Source organism: Palaemon carinicauda, chromosome 15 (assembly GCF_036898095.1).
Source record: "Palaemon carinicauda isolate YSFRI2023 chromosome 15, ASM3689809v2, whole genome shotgun sequence".
NCBI lineage: Eukaryota > Metazoa > Arthropoda > Malacostraca > Decapoda > Palaemonidae > Palaemon > Palaemon carinicauda.
In genome coordinates this window covers 16,400,363-16,414,611 of record NC_090739.1, presented here as the reverse complement: position 1 = coordinate 16,414,611, position 14,249 = coordinate 16,400,363, and the positions used below count along the sequence as shown (strand labels likewise).

The 14,249-nt window shown below is 40.7% G+C and overlaps 1 protein-coding gene across 4 annotated transcripts in view; it reads left to right on the top strand.

Moving 5' to 3' along the window:
- LOC137654486 (protein C19orf12 homolog) overlaps positions 1 to 14,249 on the top strand; it is a 92,834-nt gene that overhangs the window by 201 nt on the left and 78,384 nt on the right. For 3 of the 4 annotated variants that reach the window (XM_068388152.1, XM_068388151.1, XM_068388149.1), the window contains exons 1-2: positions 832 to 988; positions 6,821 to 7,000. In XM_068388152.1, coding sequence (XP_068244253.1) covers positions 6,841 to 7,000 — 160 coding nt within the window. In that variant the 5' untranslated portion in view covers positions 832 to 988; positions 6,821 to 6,840. Of the gene's footprint in view, positions 1 to 831; positions 989 to 6,820; positions 7,001 to 14,249 lie in introns of those variants that run through there. The other variant, XM_068388150.1, reaches the window with a different exon arrangement.

Here is a 14,249-nt window from a genome sequence, read left to right as displayed (position 1 = left end):
AATGTTTGGAAGTTATGAATACTGGTGGTTATATGATTTTTTATTTATAAAGAACAAAGTGAATGGTATCCCATTTTTTTCTGCATTACGTAGTCCAAATATTTGTTTGGAAGTGTTAGTACTGGTGATTATGTTTATGATCTTTGATTTACAAAGAATAAAGTGAATGGTATCCAAACTAGTTTTTTTTTTTTTTGCACATGTAAATCATGTTGCGTAACTTTATTATTATTATTATTATTATTATTATTATTATTATTATTATTATTATTATTATTATTATTATTAGCTAAGCTTTTTTTGCACACGTAAATCATGTTGCGCAACTTTATTATTATTATTATTATTATTATTATTATTATTATTATTATTATTATTATTATTATTATTATTATTAGCTAAGCTACAACCCTAGTTGGAAAAGCAAGATGATTTAAGCCCAAGGGCTCCAAAAGGGAACAATTGCCCAGTGAGGAAAGGAAATAAGGAAATAACGTATAACTCCAGTGAATATGTTTATGTAATTATGTTTCACTCTGGTTTTGCATCTGAAGTTGTTGATGTATCTTTAGAGAGAGGAAGAGGAGAATCTTGGCAATGACTTTATTTTCACAGTTGCACTTGACAAAACGTTATCAAGACATAAGGTTAATCACGTAGGGTACGTGTTGCGTTCGTCAATGAGTTACTCTATATCCTTTTTAATTAACTTGGAATGTCATATAATTAATATCTAAAGATACATTGCACACTGCTCGTGTTAATCCACAGTTAATATTCTATAATAGATGCTAATAATTAGTCAATAATTTTGTTTGAAAGTTTTTTTTTGCGTTTGCTGTCTTCCGAAGTTCAGAGTCCGGTCATCATTTCATCAAAGATGATTCATTGTCACTGATGGGGAATGGGGTAACGGGTTACTGAGGAATTTCCCTGAAACTTTATGCAAATTGAGCTAACGGAGTGTGGTGGCAATTTCTCTATAGGGGTAAGTTGATTTATTGAAAGTCTAATATATTTTAGAGAGCAGAAGGTTTAATACTTTGACAAATCTATAGCCAGTTAAGATTGTGCAAGTATACATTTGTATCTGATACGTGTCGTTCGTTACCTTAGTCAAAATAGTGAACCCTCTATATTAACATTATGATTTCTTCTCATATAACTGTATACAGCTAATTATACTTGGGTTCAACTACTGTATCTTCTGTTATCTGTGGGTTCTTTTCATGTTTTCACCAGTCTCCTGGACCCTTGCTAACCTATTTCAGTAATTGAACTAATATTGTATGTAACCTAACCTAACCTGGTTTCAGGTATGGTACTAGAGACATGGCAAGCCATTGCCTTAGAAGTAATGTGTAGTATTGCATCAAAATTCAACCTATCAGCAGGTTGCTTCTATTTCTGTTTATTCTTAGAGGAACTATTAAAGGTTCGGCGAATCAGAGCCTATGCAACTTTGTACTGGAATCACACAAGTCATTTCTTGCTCGGAAGTTTTCGCCAACCTCCGGTCGATGCTAGCGAGTGAAAGTGTTGTAGCGTCACACTATGATCTCGCGGTTTGAGAAGCTAATAGGAAAAAGTATACAAAACCGATCAGCTGATATCTTCACGAAAAATTTTCTAACTGGTGCAGTAATATGTATTCTCGGAATATTACGTGAATTGAAAAGTTTTACAACTACCACAGGGGGAACAACGCAAATTTTTATATCTTGAGGCTTGTTGGACTCAAGATTGCTAAGCAAGAACACGTCCTATCTGCCACATCCATCTTGTTTGGCTATATCCGAAGTCATGCACGCGGTTTGTGCTCGCTGCTTCCTGTCCAGTGGAGAAGCCAATATATCAAGCAACAAGTTCTCATGTTTTCTATTTTAGGCAGTAACGGCTTTCTGCTGGCGAAAAAAGCCCAGTGTGATCCTAGCTTTAGTAGCGTGCTTTGAAATATCACATTCCCTCAATCTAATCTAGAGTGCCTTTTTCATGCTCATCGGGGAATCCCCGGTACTTTTGTAGATTGTTGGGTCACTAGGCCTGCTGTTTGGATAGAAAACGAGAATCCTTCCTGTCCGTGTCTGTTGTCACATATATTATAATTGTATCGATGAGTATGTTGGTTAATTAACTGACACTAATTATTTACTTAATGGCCTTTGCTCCACTAGCAATTAAACATAATTTCGTTGCTCCTTTATTCTGGTAAGCGGTACACATTGCGATCTGCATGTTAGCCGAGTGGGTTAGTATTTTGGTGGACAAAAAGTCGTTGATCCAACCTCCTACACACTCACCACTAGCTCAACATATTGTCATTTATGTAAATCATTTAAGGGTATATATACATATCCAAACTCGGTTCATAGATATGTCTTTATATGTTAGTACAAATGAGGACAATATTAGTTGTGAGATTAGCTCCTACATATTTGATAAAATTTCATCAAGAACACTTTATTTTTGTATTAGCCCATAACTTTAACTCTATTGCTAATGTTAATGAAGGTAGTTGATTTATTTATGGCATTAAAAATATGGTTTTCTGACAATTATTATCATCAAAACTGTTAAAAATAATTATGAATACTCAGGAACACCTATTTTCTCTATAGAGATAACTGGATACTTATGTAATTTTACCAATATGTTAAAATAATTCCTTTTGTTCAATTGTTTACCTGAAATGTTATTTTATAATATGAAATTAATTTGTGTTGGCTACTACAGAAACAAGTTTTATCACCGAAAGATAATAATTCATTGGCTTCTTATAATGTAGATACGCTTTCGTTTAATAGATGATACTTCAATTTCTAGCAAAACCAGAATTCAGTACAAGAAATGGTTGAGTGCTGGCTTATCTAGCAATTTTTTTTTAGTATGATTAATGGGGGCTGGGGCATAGTAACCTGTGTATTGATTGAATAAAAGGTAATATTACTGTAGGGTCCCACCCAGTGCCATTACCGCTTGCCAGTACATAGGAGCTTGATTTTTTCTTTTTTTTTGCAAGCGAAGCGAGAGCACAGTGGAGCAAAAGCCAATGGACTTTATCGAAATATTACCAAAATCTAATGGGTTTTGCTAGGCTGTGCGCTTGCTTCGCTCGCGAAAAAAGAGAACCATATCATTGTCTGAGTCCCTTGTTTACTTTCATTTTCGGGAGTTATGGTTTTTGCATTACGTAATCATTAGCTGGTTTTGTGAACCAGTCAAGAGCTTCCAACTGTTTGTTTGCGTTTTAAATTTTCTGCTGTTGTTTTACAAGAACCCCCTTTTGCCATCCGCTTTAGCTGCAACATGGCTACCGGTGCAAGGAAACATAATCCAGTGGGGAATTCAATATACAGTATTTTGAAACTTCGGTGTAGTTTTATCCATATTGGTCATTGATTATGATTGAAACACTTTTGTTCAGTATAGGTATTGTTGCTCATCTGAAAGTCGAGAATATTTTGGAAATAATGACCCACGTGGTTGGCATGTGCATCTTGTCCATGCATTGTTTGTCAAAACATAGGATCAATCCGATAATCTTTATTTGCGAGTAAAGCTGGCCACAGCGAAGCAAAGACCTTTTGATAGATATGATATAAATGATAGCATAGGTAATTATGATACTTTAATAGTGACTCATGTGGGTAGTGTGTATATGTAGTGCTTGGCAGAACAGAGGAGCAACAAAATGTTTATTTGCGAACGAAGGTAGCACCGACGGAGCAAAAACCATTTAAGGTCCATGATATTTAGTATAGGTAATTATGATCATTTAATTTCACACCACTTACATGAACCGTATATTTTTCAACAGTCTTTATTATGCATTTCTGACCAGTACTATTGCTGTAAATCACTTATTTTTGGTGTTTTCCCACCCAAAACCCCAGATTTCCCTGGGATCCCCATAATTTTTATTATATAGGGGGTTGTTAAGAAAACTCTGAAGTGGTGGTTTGCCCAAGTATTCATAGTTAAAAAGTAGTAGAAATATATGGTTCATGTATTTGGTTTATGTATTTACCTCTTTTTGACTGTTTTATATTGTTAGCATAGGATAAGAGTGGGGTAGGCTATTCCCCCCAAATATGTACACATCGCTGCATGTCCGGTTAAGTGAAGTTACCCTAGGCTATGTCGTATTCCCTGGATTTCCTTACACAACTCATTCATTAAGGCATTACAGTCAGAATTGAAATTATTTTTTCTTCGTTACTGACAGTGGCTTAGACAATTTTGATGTCTTTTTTCTAGAAATTGTTTGGGACACTTAATATGTATTAATTTCTGGTAAAAATATATATCAAAGTAATTTTAAACACCTGGAAATATGTGTATCAAACCATATATCCCCATAGTTACCCCATACATAGCATGTGTACAATATACAGTATAGTATATTATGTATTTGAATGGTACTCCGGAAAAGTTATACACTATTAAACTTTCATCCTCTTGGATATCCTGACCTAGATTACTAAAACCCCAATCTAACCTAGTTTGGCACAAAACATAACCTAGAATACTGATGCCTCCCAACCAGGTAAAACTGTAGAATATATATACAGTGAACCCTCGCTACTTCGCGGTTCGACCATCGCGGATTCACCACTTCGCGGATTTTTTCCATAACCCATATATATACAGTAATATATATATATATATATATATATATATATATATATATATATATATATATATATATATATATGTATGCATGTATTTATGTATATATGTATGTATGTATATATGTAGGTATGTATATGTGTATACATATAAATATATATATATATACACACACACACACATATATATATATATATATATATATATATATATATATATATATATATATATAGATATATATATATATATATATATATATAGATATATATATATATATATATATATATATATATATATATATATATATATAGATAGATATATATATATATATATATATATATATATATATATATATATATATATATATATATATAAATAAAGTAGGAAGATGTGATGTAGTTCTAAGGGAAAAGTATGAGAAATATGTCTGGGTAATAAGCAAAGCTCTACCTCCAGTTTGTTTCTTCATTATGATCAGAGATAAACGTAAACAAAACATTGGTTGCCATTTTTTATCATGCTATTTAGCGTGTTTAGGAAACGCATGATATAAAATCGCCTTTAATATTTGTGCCTGTTTTAGTTTAGGGTACTGTAGTACATGCATTAAGTGTTCTGTACATTAAAGGGTAGTTTGTTAACAGTAATACGTACAAGGGAAGGTTTTAAAAGTCTGAATATACATGTTGAATAAATAGGTAAATATGGTGTCACTACTTCGCGGATTTTCACCTATCGCGGCCGCGTCTGGAACCTATCTACCGAGATAAACGAGGGTTCACTGTATATGCCATATGAGATATGCTACTAACCCAAATGACTAAGAACCATTGTAATGTTTATGTTCATGCTTAAAATCGGTTACAGGTACTCGAATATCAGTTTAGGCTGGGTTGTATCGCCGTTTTATAATGCTTTGTATCTTGCACTGAGTGCACAGCTGTTCTGCCGTTTTATCTCTAACTTAACCTAAGATAGGATGTTTAGTCCTCTGCCTTAGAAGAATGAATTTAATATAGGCCTATATTATTTATTCATTTCGTCATTTTCCCTAAATTGAACGTCTACTACAACTTATGCTAGAAGGTGCAGATTACTACCTGGGTTTGTCGAGGTAGCCAGCCTGAAAAAGTGGGAATACCTTAACGTGGTGAAAAGTTTGCGTATCGCCATAATCAGCAAAGTTGTACTAGTTGGGGCCACCCATACCAGGTTTTTTTTGCTGTTAGCTTTCAGGCAAAAATCTCCCACCATCACGAGTCCGTACTGGCCATCATGGTGATGAAAACTGGCCAAACCCCAGACATGAACTGACATACTGTATGAGTCTTTGACCTGCAGTGAACTAGAAAGCTGCATGTGTTGATGTGTAGGTATACAACAACAAATGCAGCTGTTTCTAGTCCACTGCAGGACAAAAGCCTCAGACATGTCCTTATTCATGTCTGGGGTTTGGTCCTTCCATTACTACTCGGGTCATTGGTGATAGTGGGAGACTTTAGTCTGATTACTCATCGCAAACCAACTTTGTATGGGTGACTCTGATTAGTATAGCTTTGCTGATCATACACAAACCCTTTCACCACATTAAGGTATCCCTATTCAGAAAGGGTTGTACATAGGTAGTGAGTTAGTTAGTTCTTACTTACACACCCCACTGATTTCTCAGTCTCATATATACTAAAAAAAAATTGCCTCTTCACTGTCTGGAAAATCAGTACGCAGGTGGTGCATGAGCAGTACTGTTGACCAGAAAACAATAATCTTTTCATCCATTTTGAGAACTGAATGTGTAAGATATATACATGACCATGAATGCCTAAGTTATAACTAATTTGGTTGAATGAAAAGCTGTGCATGTGGGGTGTGCATTTCATAGAACACTCACGGTTCAAAGATTGTGAGGGTATGTGGGTGGTTGGGTACTGAAGGAACTGAAAAATCAACCTATCGCACAAGATAATTAAAAATGAGGGTCCGAATCTAAAAATTTAAAGGAGCAAACAAAAATCTTAATGAACACAAAAGCCGACAAAAGTAATATTATTGGGAGAATCATATCAAATAGATGAATGGGGAGGGGAGGCTCTTGCTACTGTCTTAGAGGGAAAAGTTTTATGCGTAACATTAATATTTGTTAAGTACTGTACTGTATTGAAATATAGTAATTCATTTTGTACATTTTTTCCAGGGTCATCTTAGATATTTATCATGCCAATTAATACAGCAGAAGCACTGTCTTTGGTGACCCAAATTTGTGAGGAAGAAAAACTTCGAGTTGCTGTCAAAGAAAGTGTCAAAGGTGGATTTATTGCGGGTGGAGCTACAATACTCGGAGGATTATTTGGAGGGCCCATAGGCCTTGCAATAGGTAATTACAATACAGTATGCTTTCTTTATCAACTATGCAACCTAGAAAAGTAATTTGGACAAGGTGGTTGTGCTGAGGAAGTATCAGTGTTTGGAAATGGGATGTATTATGTGGTTATGAATAATTTGCTCATATGTTCCAAAAAATTACAAATTAAACCCTTGTATTGAGAATTATTCATGGCATACCATACACTGGAAAATACTAGTAATAGGTTAAGCTTAGTATAGAGACTATACTCTCCAATTTGTACAGAACAAAAAAAAAAGGCAGTATTGATATTATATCGTAACTTATTTAAAAAATATGATAGAAACATTGCATATGTAGTTATTTGTTAAAGGCTACCTTAGTTTTATAGTGTCAAAAGTTTATTTGTATTGATTAATACTTGAACCTGCAAATTTTAGCCTTAAATGTTAGGACACACACACACACACATCTCTCTCTCTCTCTCTCTCTCTCTCTCTCTCTCTCTCTCTCTCTCTCTCTCTCTCTCTCTCTCTCTCTCTCTTTTTTTAAGTTTTTATAGTTGATATATGAAAGATTGGTTTTAATGTTGTTACTTTTCTTGAAATATTTTAATTGTTCATTACTTCACTTGTAGTTTATTTATTGCCTTACAGTATTTCCTTTTCTCACTGGTCTATTTTCCCTGTTATCTGTGCCCTTGGGCTTATAGCATCCTGCTTTTCTAACTAGGTTGTAGCTTAGCTAGTAATATGATAATAGTAATAATATGACTGCAAGGTGCACACACTTTGTTGTGCTGTATGAAGAATGCATATGTATGCCTTGTAATTCTATATCTGTGCATGGAATAATTAAACTATATGAGAAGCTCTGAGAGCTGGACAATTTTGAAAATTCCCAGACTTAACCAGCCATTAGGTATGTTCGACCTTAGATTTTATTTTGCAAATCGTTAGTTCAGTAGATGATATATGATAGCAAGGTTGGTAGCGTCGCGGATTTCTATTATAGAGGTCCTGAGTTCGGTCCCCGCCAGGGACGCGAATACCGTGAGACCTTCTACCGGGGGGTACTCCCAGGGTGGCGCCTGGGGGGGAGGTTAGAGGGGACTAGTGATAGTCTCTGCTGGCTAATGGTCGCCCGAGGAGGACGATGTAAATCGTCTCTGTGGAGACCTAAAACCCTCAACTTTAACTTTTAACCAACTGGGCCCATGTCTACTTATGACCACTTTTAAGCTTCTTAAGACGGCATTGAATGCATGTCTCTCAGTCAACAGTATCTGGTCCAGAACCCATTCATCCAGTTATTCTATCTTGTAGCTAAGGAATTCTTCTAGGTATCATGAGGTATTCATTTGTAATATCCGTAATATTTTGAAAATATAACTGATTTTTCTAATGTAAAAATTCATTAATTTAGAAGTTACAGACCTCCCACCTTCCTTAACTGTAGTTAGTGTATGCTATGCAGATACAGTAATTAGTGTCATTTATAGGGTTGTGGAGAGATTTTGAGTCACTCTTAGTTGGGTACAAGTCAAAACTCGGAACTTCTATGGATTGGATTTAGATGGAGCTTATGAATCATGTTAAAGATGTAAAGCCCAGTGCAATGACCTTGAAGGCCATTCAGCAGCCAAGTGTATTTTGGGGGGATAGCCTATAGTTGCACAGTAGTTAAAAGAGGTTGGAAATCATGAAAGAAGAAAATTAGAAAGTGAGTAAAGAAGAAGAATATAAAGCAAGTGCAACTTCCTTCACATTCCACTATCTTGGGTTAGAGTTCTCTTGCTTAAAGGTACACTCGGGCTCACTATTTTATCATATTTCTCTTCCTCTTGTTTTGTTAAAGTTTTTATAGTTTGTATAGGGAATATTTATTTTAATGTTACTGCTCTTTTAATATGCTATACTGTATTTTTTCCTTGTTTCCTTTCCTTACTGGGCTATTTTCCCTGCTTTTCCAACTAGGGCTGTAGCTTAGCAAGTAATAATAATAATTGGGTTTATACTATGCAGAAAATAACCTTTATGATGCTTACTTTATATAAAAACCTCCTATTATATTATAGTGGGAGGGCCTCTTCTAACCCTCCTTGATGGATTTATATTTTTATCAGTAAGAGCAAGTGGAAGAGAGTTTTGTGTATAAGTGTATGATGAGTGTGTTGGATTGTTGATATTGGAATATTGGGAGGGAGATCTCATTGAGGATAATTGCTAATTTATTTTACCTTGGAAGTATGAAGCCAGTACAGTACTTGGTTTTTTGACATCTGTGGTGCCACAATTTACCATTACTAGAAGTCTTAACTTTTTAATTTGTGACTAAAAATCCTATTCAGGTTCTCTGTAGTATAATTATTATAGATGCAGATGCTTATCTGAGTAACAGTAGCTACAGTATAGTATTACTTTAAAGTGGCCTTCACTGTTGCCTTAGTTATGCTAACTGGAATTGTTGCTTTTTCATAAAAATATTTTATTGTTTTGCCTTTTACTTTTATTTTATTCAATTTGTATTGACTGTCAATTTTTTTTTTTTCCCATTGAAGCTTCCCTTAGAACCAGGGATTTTTAGGACCACTCCAACAAAAATAAATTGTTCCGTAATTGGAATACAAACCTACGCTATTTAAAGGGGTATTACTTTCGTTCGCTGAAAGGATGAGCCATTAAAATGTAGTGATGGTTAACTGCCCATCCCACCAGTTAGGGGGTGTTAGGGGAGGTAGCTAGATACCCCCTTCACTCACACACCTGTGACTGAGCTCACTTTGCTTTTGGCTCGGATGGAGAGCGGTCATTGCCGCTCTTCCTCCTCGCATTTATTGGATTGCCATTAATTCTTTTTATGCTTTTTCTTTTCAGTGTTTATGTGTGTCTTGACTTCTCCCTGCTTCCATGTATACCTGCCCTGGTCCTGAGGGTTGCACCCCTCGGTATTTTTATGTCCGCCGAGGACACAGATCCCCACATCCTGTGCCCAGTCTGCAGGGGTGAACGGTGTGATGAGTTGAACAAATGTAATTAGTGTCGGGAGTGATCTACCTCCCAGTGGGAAAGTTTTGGGCTACTGGTGACTGTGTAAGAAGTCTAGGCGGGACTCTTCTCCTTCGAAGGTTACTTTGAAGCAGAAGAAACTCAAGGCTTCTTCTTCCGCTTCCTGACTTTCCTCCAAAGCTCTTGTTCGTTTGGCCTGCTCCAGTGGACGGTCGAGCAGTAGCGCAGGCTGCTTAACTCCTAGACAACCTCGGGCCTTGAGAGACGGTGTCACTTCCGGTAGGGGTCCCTGGGGGTCCATGTCACTTTCTAAATTGTTTCAGGTTTGGCCGTCCTTGGAGGCCCTGGTGCAGCTGCTACACCAGGGTGCTAGTTTGCAGTGTTTGTCGATGTCGGAGGTGGATCCTGTGACTCTCGTCGACATTGTTGTATTGGAGGACTCGTCTGCTGATCTGCCTACCGACGTTCCTGCCGCTTCTACTTCCGCCTTTGCCGAAAACTGCGCTTCCCCCCATGCTGAACATCCTGTTTTTTTGGGGGGGAAGCAAAGTCCTAAGCATGTCTTCTGTGAAAGTTTCTCCCTCCCGAAGGAGTTCAGTCATAGAGACTCCTCTTTGGATGACTGCTGCTGACGGTCAGTTTGCTGATCCACTGGCCCCCATGGGGTATCATAGTGGTCGTACACCGTCGTGCTCGCCCTCCTCCTTGCCTTAGAAGTGCTCCTTCACCATCGGTGAAGAGACTCCTCTTTGACTCGTCAGCTTCATCCACGCAGCCCTCTCTTCAGAGGAGCCTTCTCGTCTGACGATTCCTGGTTCCTGACCTTCGCCTGCCTCTGGCTCTTTTCCTGCTTATGTTGGCGTTAGTCCTCAAACTTCGGTTTAGGACTGCCCGCCTGAGGATCGTTCGCGATCTCCTTTGGAGGATGTTCGATCTTCTGAAGGACACATCCCATCGCCTAACCATTGTCCAGCTGCTCGTCAGCCTTCATCTTGCTGACCGCAGACTCGCCGTCCTCCTGTTTGTCCATCTCCTGCTTATTCTCCTGGTTCCTAACATCCTACCGCTCGTCGACCACCTACTCGTCAATCTCCTGCATGTCAATCACTTGCGCATCAATCGCCTTCTCATCACGATGACCCTGTTCATTGTTCGTCTGCCGACCATCGCCTGCCAACTTGTCGCTCGCCAACGCGTCGGGCATCTCCACCGTTCTTGTTTGCTTGGCCGTGTGCCAGCTGTCCACTACATAACCTCTTGTAAATCGCCTACAGAGGTTCCTGCAGTAAGCGCTCGTCAGCGTTCACCTAAGCGTTGACGTTTGCCTCGTCAACAGTGTCCTTAGCGGCAGCGTTCGCCCTCAGGTCATCAAGTGGTGCTGTACCAACGCCATCCAACGCGTCAATTGTCGCCTCCACGTCAGCGTTCGCCATCATCTCAGTCCTTAATGGCTGGTCAACGATCGCCAGCTTGTTGACCAGCAGCCTAACCATTGTCCAGCTTGCAGGGGTGAATGGTGTGATGAGTTGAACAAATGTAATTAGTGTCGGGAGTGATCTACCTCCCAGTGGGAAAGTTTTGGGCTACTGGTGACTGTGTAAGAAGTCTAGGCGGGACTCTTCTCCTTCGAAGGTTACTTTGAAGCAGAAGAAACTCAAGGCTTCTTCTTCTGCTTCCTGACTTTCCTCCAAAGCTCCTGTTCGTTTGGCCTGCTCCAGTGGACGGTCGAGCAGTAGCGCAGGCTGCTTAACTCCTAGACAACCTCGGGCCTTGAGAGACGGTGTCACTTCTGGTAGCGAAGAGGCCCCGTCTCTTCCCTGGGGGTCCATGTCACTTTCTAAATTGTTTCAGGTTTGGCCGTTCTTGGAGGCCCTGGTGCAGCTGCTACACCAGGGTGCTAGTTTGCAGTGTTTGTCGATGTCGGAGGTGGATCCTGTGACTCTCGTCGACATTGTTGTATTGGAGGACTCGTCTGCTGATCTGCCTACCGACGTTCCTGCCGCTTCTACTTCCGCCTTTGCCGAAAACTGCGCTTCCCCCCATGCTGAACATCCTGTTTTTTTGGGGGGGAAGCAAAGTCCTAAGCATGTCTTCTGTGAAAGTTTCTCCCTCCCGAAGGAGTTCAGTCATAGAGACTCTTCTTTGGATGACTGCTGCTGACGGTCAGTTTGCTGATCCACTGGCCCCCATGGGGTATCATAGTGGTCGTACACCGTCGTGCTCGCCCTCCTCCTTGCCTTAGAAGTGCTCTTTCACCATCGGTGAAGAGACTCCTCTTTGACTCGTCAGCTTCATCCACGCAGCCCTCTCTTCGGAGGAGCCTTCTCGTCTGACGATTCCTGGTTCCTGACCTTCGCCTGCCTCTGGCTCTTTTCCTGCTTATGTTGGCGTTAGTCCTCAAACTTCGGTTTAGGACTGCCCGCCTGAGGATCGTTCGTGATCTCCTTTGGAGGATGTTCGATCTTCTGAAGGACACATCCCATCGCCTAACCATTGTCCAGCTGTTCGTCAGCCTTCATCTTGCTGACCACAGACTCGCCGTCCTCCTGTTTGTCCGTCTCCTGCTTATTCTCCTGGTTCCTAACATCCTACCGCTCGTCGACCACCTACTCGTCAATCTCCTGCATGTCAATCACTTGCGCATCAATCGCCTTCTCATCACGATGACCCTGTTCATTGTTCGTCTGCCGACCATCGCCTGCCAACTTGTCGCTTGCCAACGCGTCGGGCATCTCCACCGTTCTCGTTTGCTTGGCCGTGTGCCAGCTGTCCACTACATAACCTCTCGTAAATCGCCTACAGAGGTTCCTGCAGTAAGCGCTCGTCAGCGTTCACCTAAGCGTTGACGTTCGCCGCGTCAACAGTGTCCTTAGCGGCAGCGTTCGCCCTCAGGTCATCAAGTGGTGCTGTACCAACTCCATCCAACGCGTCAATTGTCGCCTCCACGTCAGCGTTCGCCATCATCTCAGTCCTTAATGGCTGGTCAACGATCGCCAGCTTGTTGACCAGCAGCCTAACCATTGTCCAGCTTGCAGGGGTGAACGGTGTGATGTGTTGAACAAATGTAATTAGTGTCGGGAGTGATCTACCTACCAGTGGGAAAGTTTTGGGCTACTGGTGACTGTGTAAGAAGTCTAGGCGGGACTCTTCTCCTTCGAAGGTTACTTTGAAGCAGAAGAAACTCAAGGCTTCTTCTTCCGCTTCCTGACTTTCCTCCAAAGCTCCTGTTCGTTTGGCCTGCTCCAGTGGACGGTCGAGCAGTAGCGCAGGCTGCTTAACTCCTAGACAACCTCGGGCCTTGAGAGACGGTGTCACTTCTGGTAGCGAAGAGGCCCCGTATCTTCCCTGGGGGTCCATGTCACTTTCTAAATTGTTTCAGGTTTGGCCGTTCTTGGAGGCCCTGGTGCAGCTGCTACACCAGGGTGCTAGTTTGCAGTGTTTGTCGATGTCGGAGGTGGATCCTGTGACTCTCGTCGACATTGTTGTATTGGAGGACTCATCTGCTGATCTGCCTACCGACGTTCCTGCCGCTTCTACTTCTGCCTTTGCCGAAAACTGCGCTTCCCCCCATGCTGAACATCCTGTTTTTATTGGGGGGAAGCAAAGTCCTAAGCATGTCTTCTGTGAAAGTTTCTCCCTCCCGAAGGAGTTCAGTCATAGAGACTCCTCTTTGGATGATTGCTGCTGACGGTCAGTTAGCTGATCCACTGGCCCCCATGGGGTATCATAGTGGTCGTACACCGTCGTGCTCGCCCTCCTCCTTGCCTTAGAAGTGCTCCTTCACCATCGGTGAAGAGACTCCTCTTTGACTCGTCAGCTTCATCCACGCAGCCCTCTCTTCGGAGGAGCCTTCTCGTCTGACGATTCCTGGTTCCTGACCTTCGCCTGCCTCTGGCTCTTTTCCTGCTTATGTTGGCGTTAGTCCTCAAACTTCGGTTTAGGACTGCCCGCCTGAGGATCGTTCGCGATCTCCTTTGGAGGATGTTCGATCTTCTGAAGGACACATCCCATCGCCTAACCATTGTCCAGCTGCTCGTCAGCCTTCATCTTGCTGACCGCAGACTCGCCGTCCTCCTGTTTGTCCGTCTCCTGCTTATTCTCCTGGTTCCTAACATCCTACTGCTCGTCGACCACCTACTCGTCAATCCCCTGCATGTCAATCACTTGCGCATCAATCGCCTTCTCATCACGATGACCCTGTTCATTGTTCGTCTGCCGACCATCGCCTGCCAACTTGTCGCTTGCCAACGCGTCGGGCATCTCCACCGTTC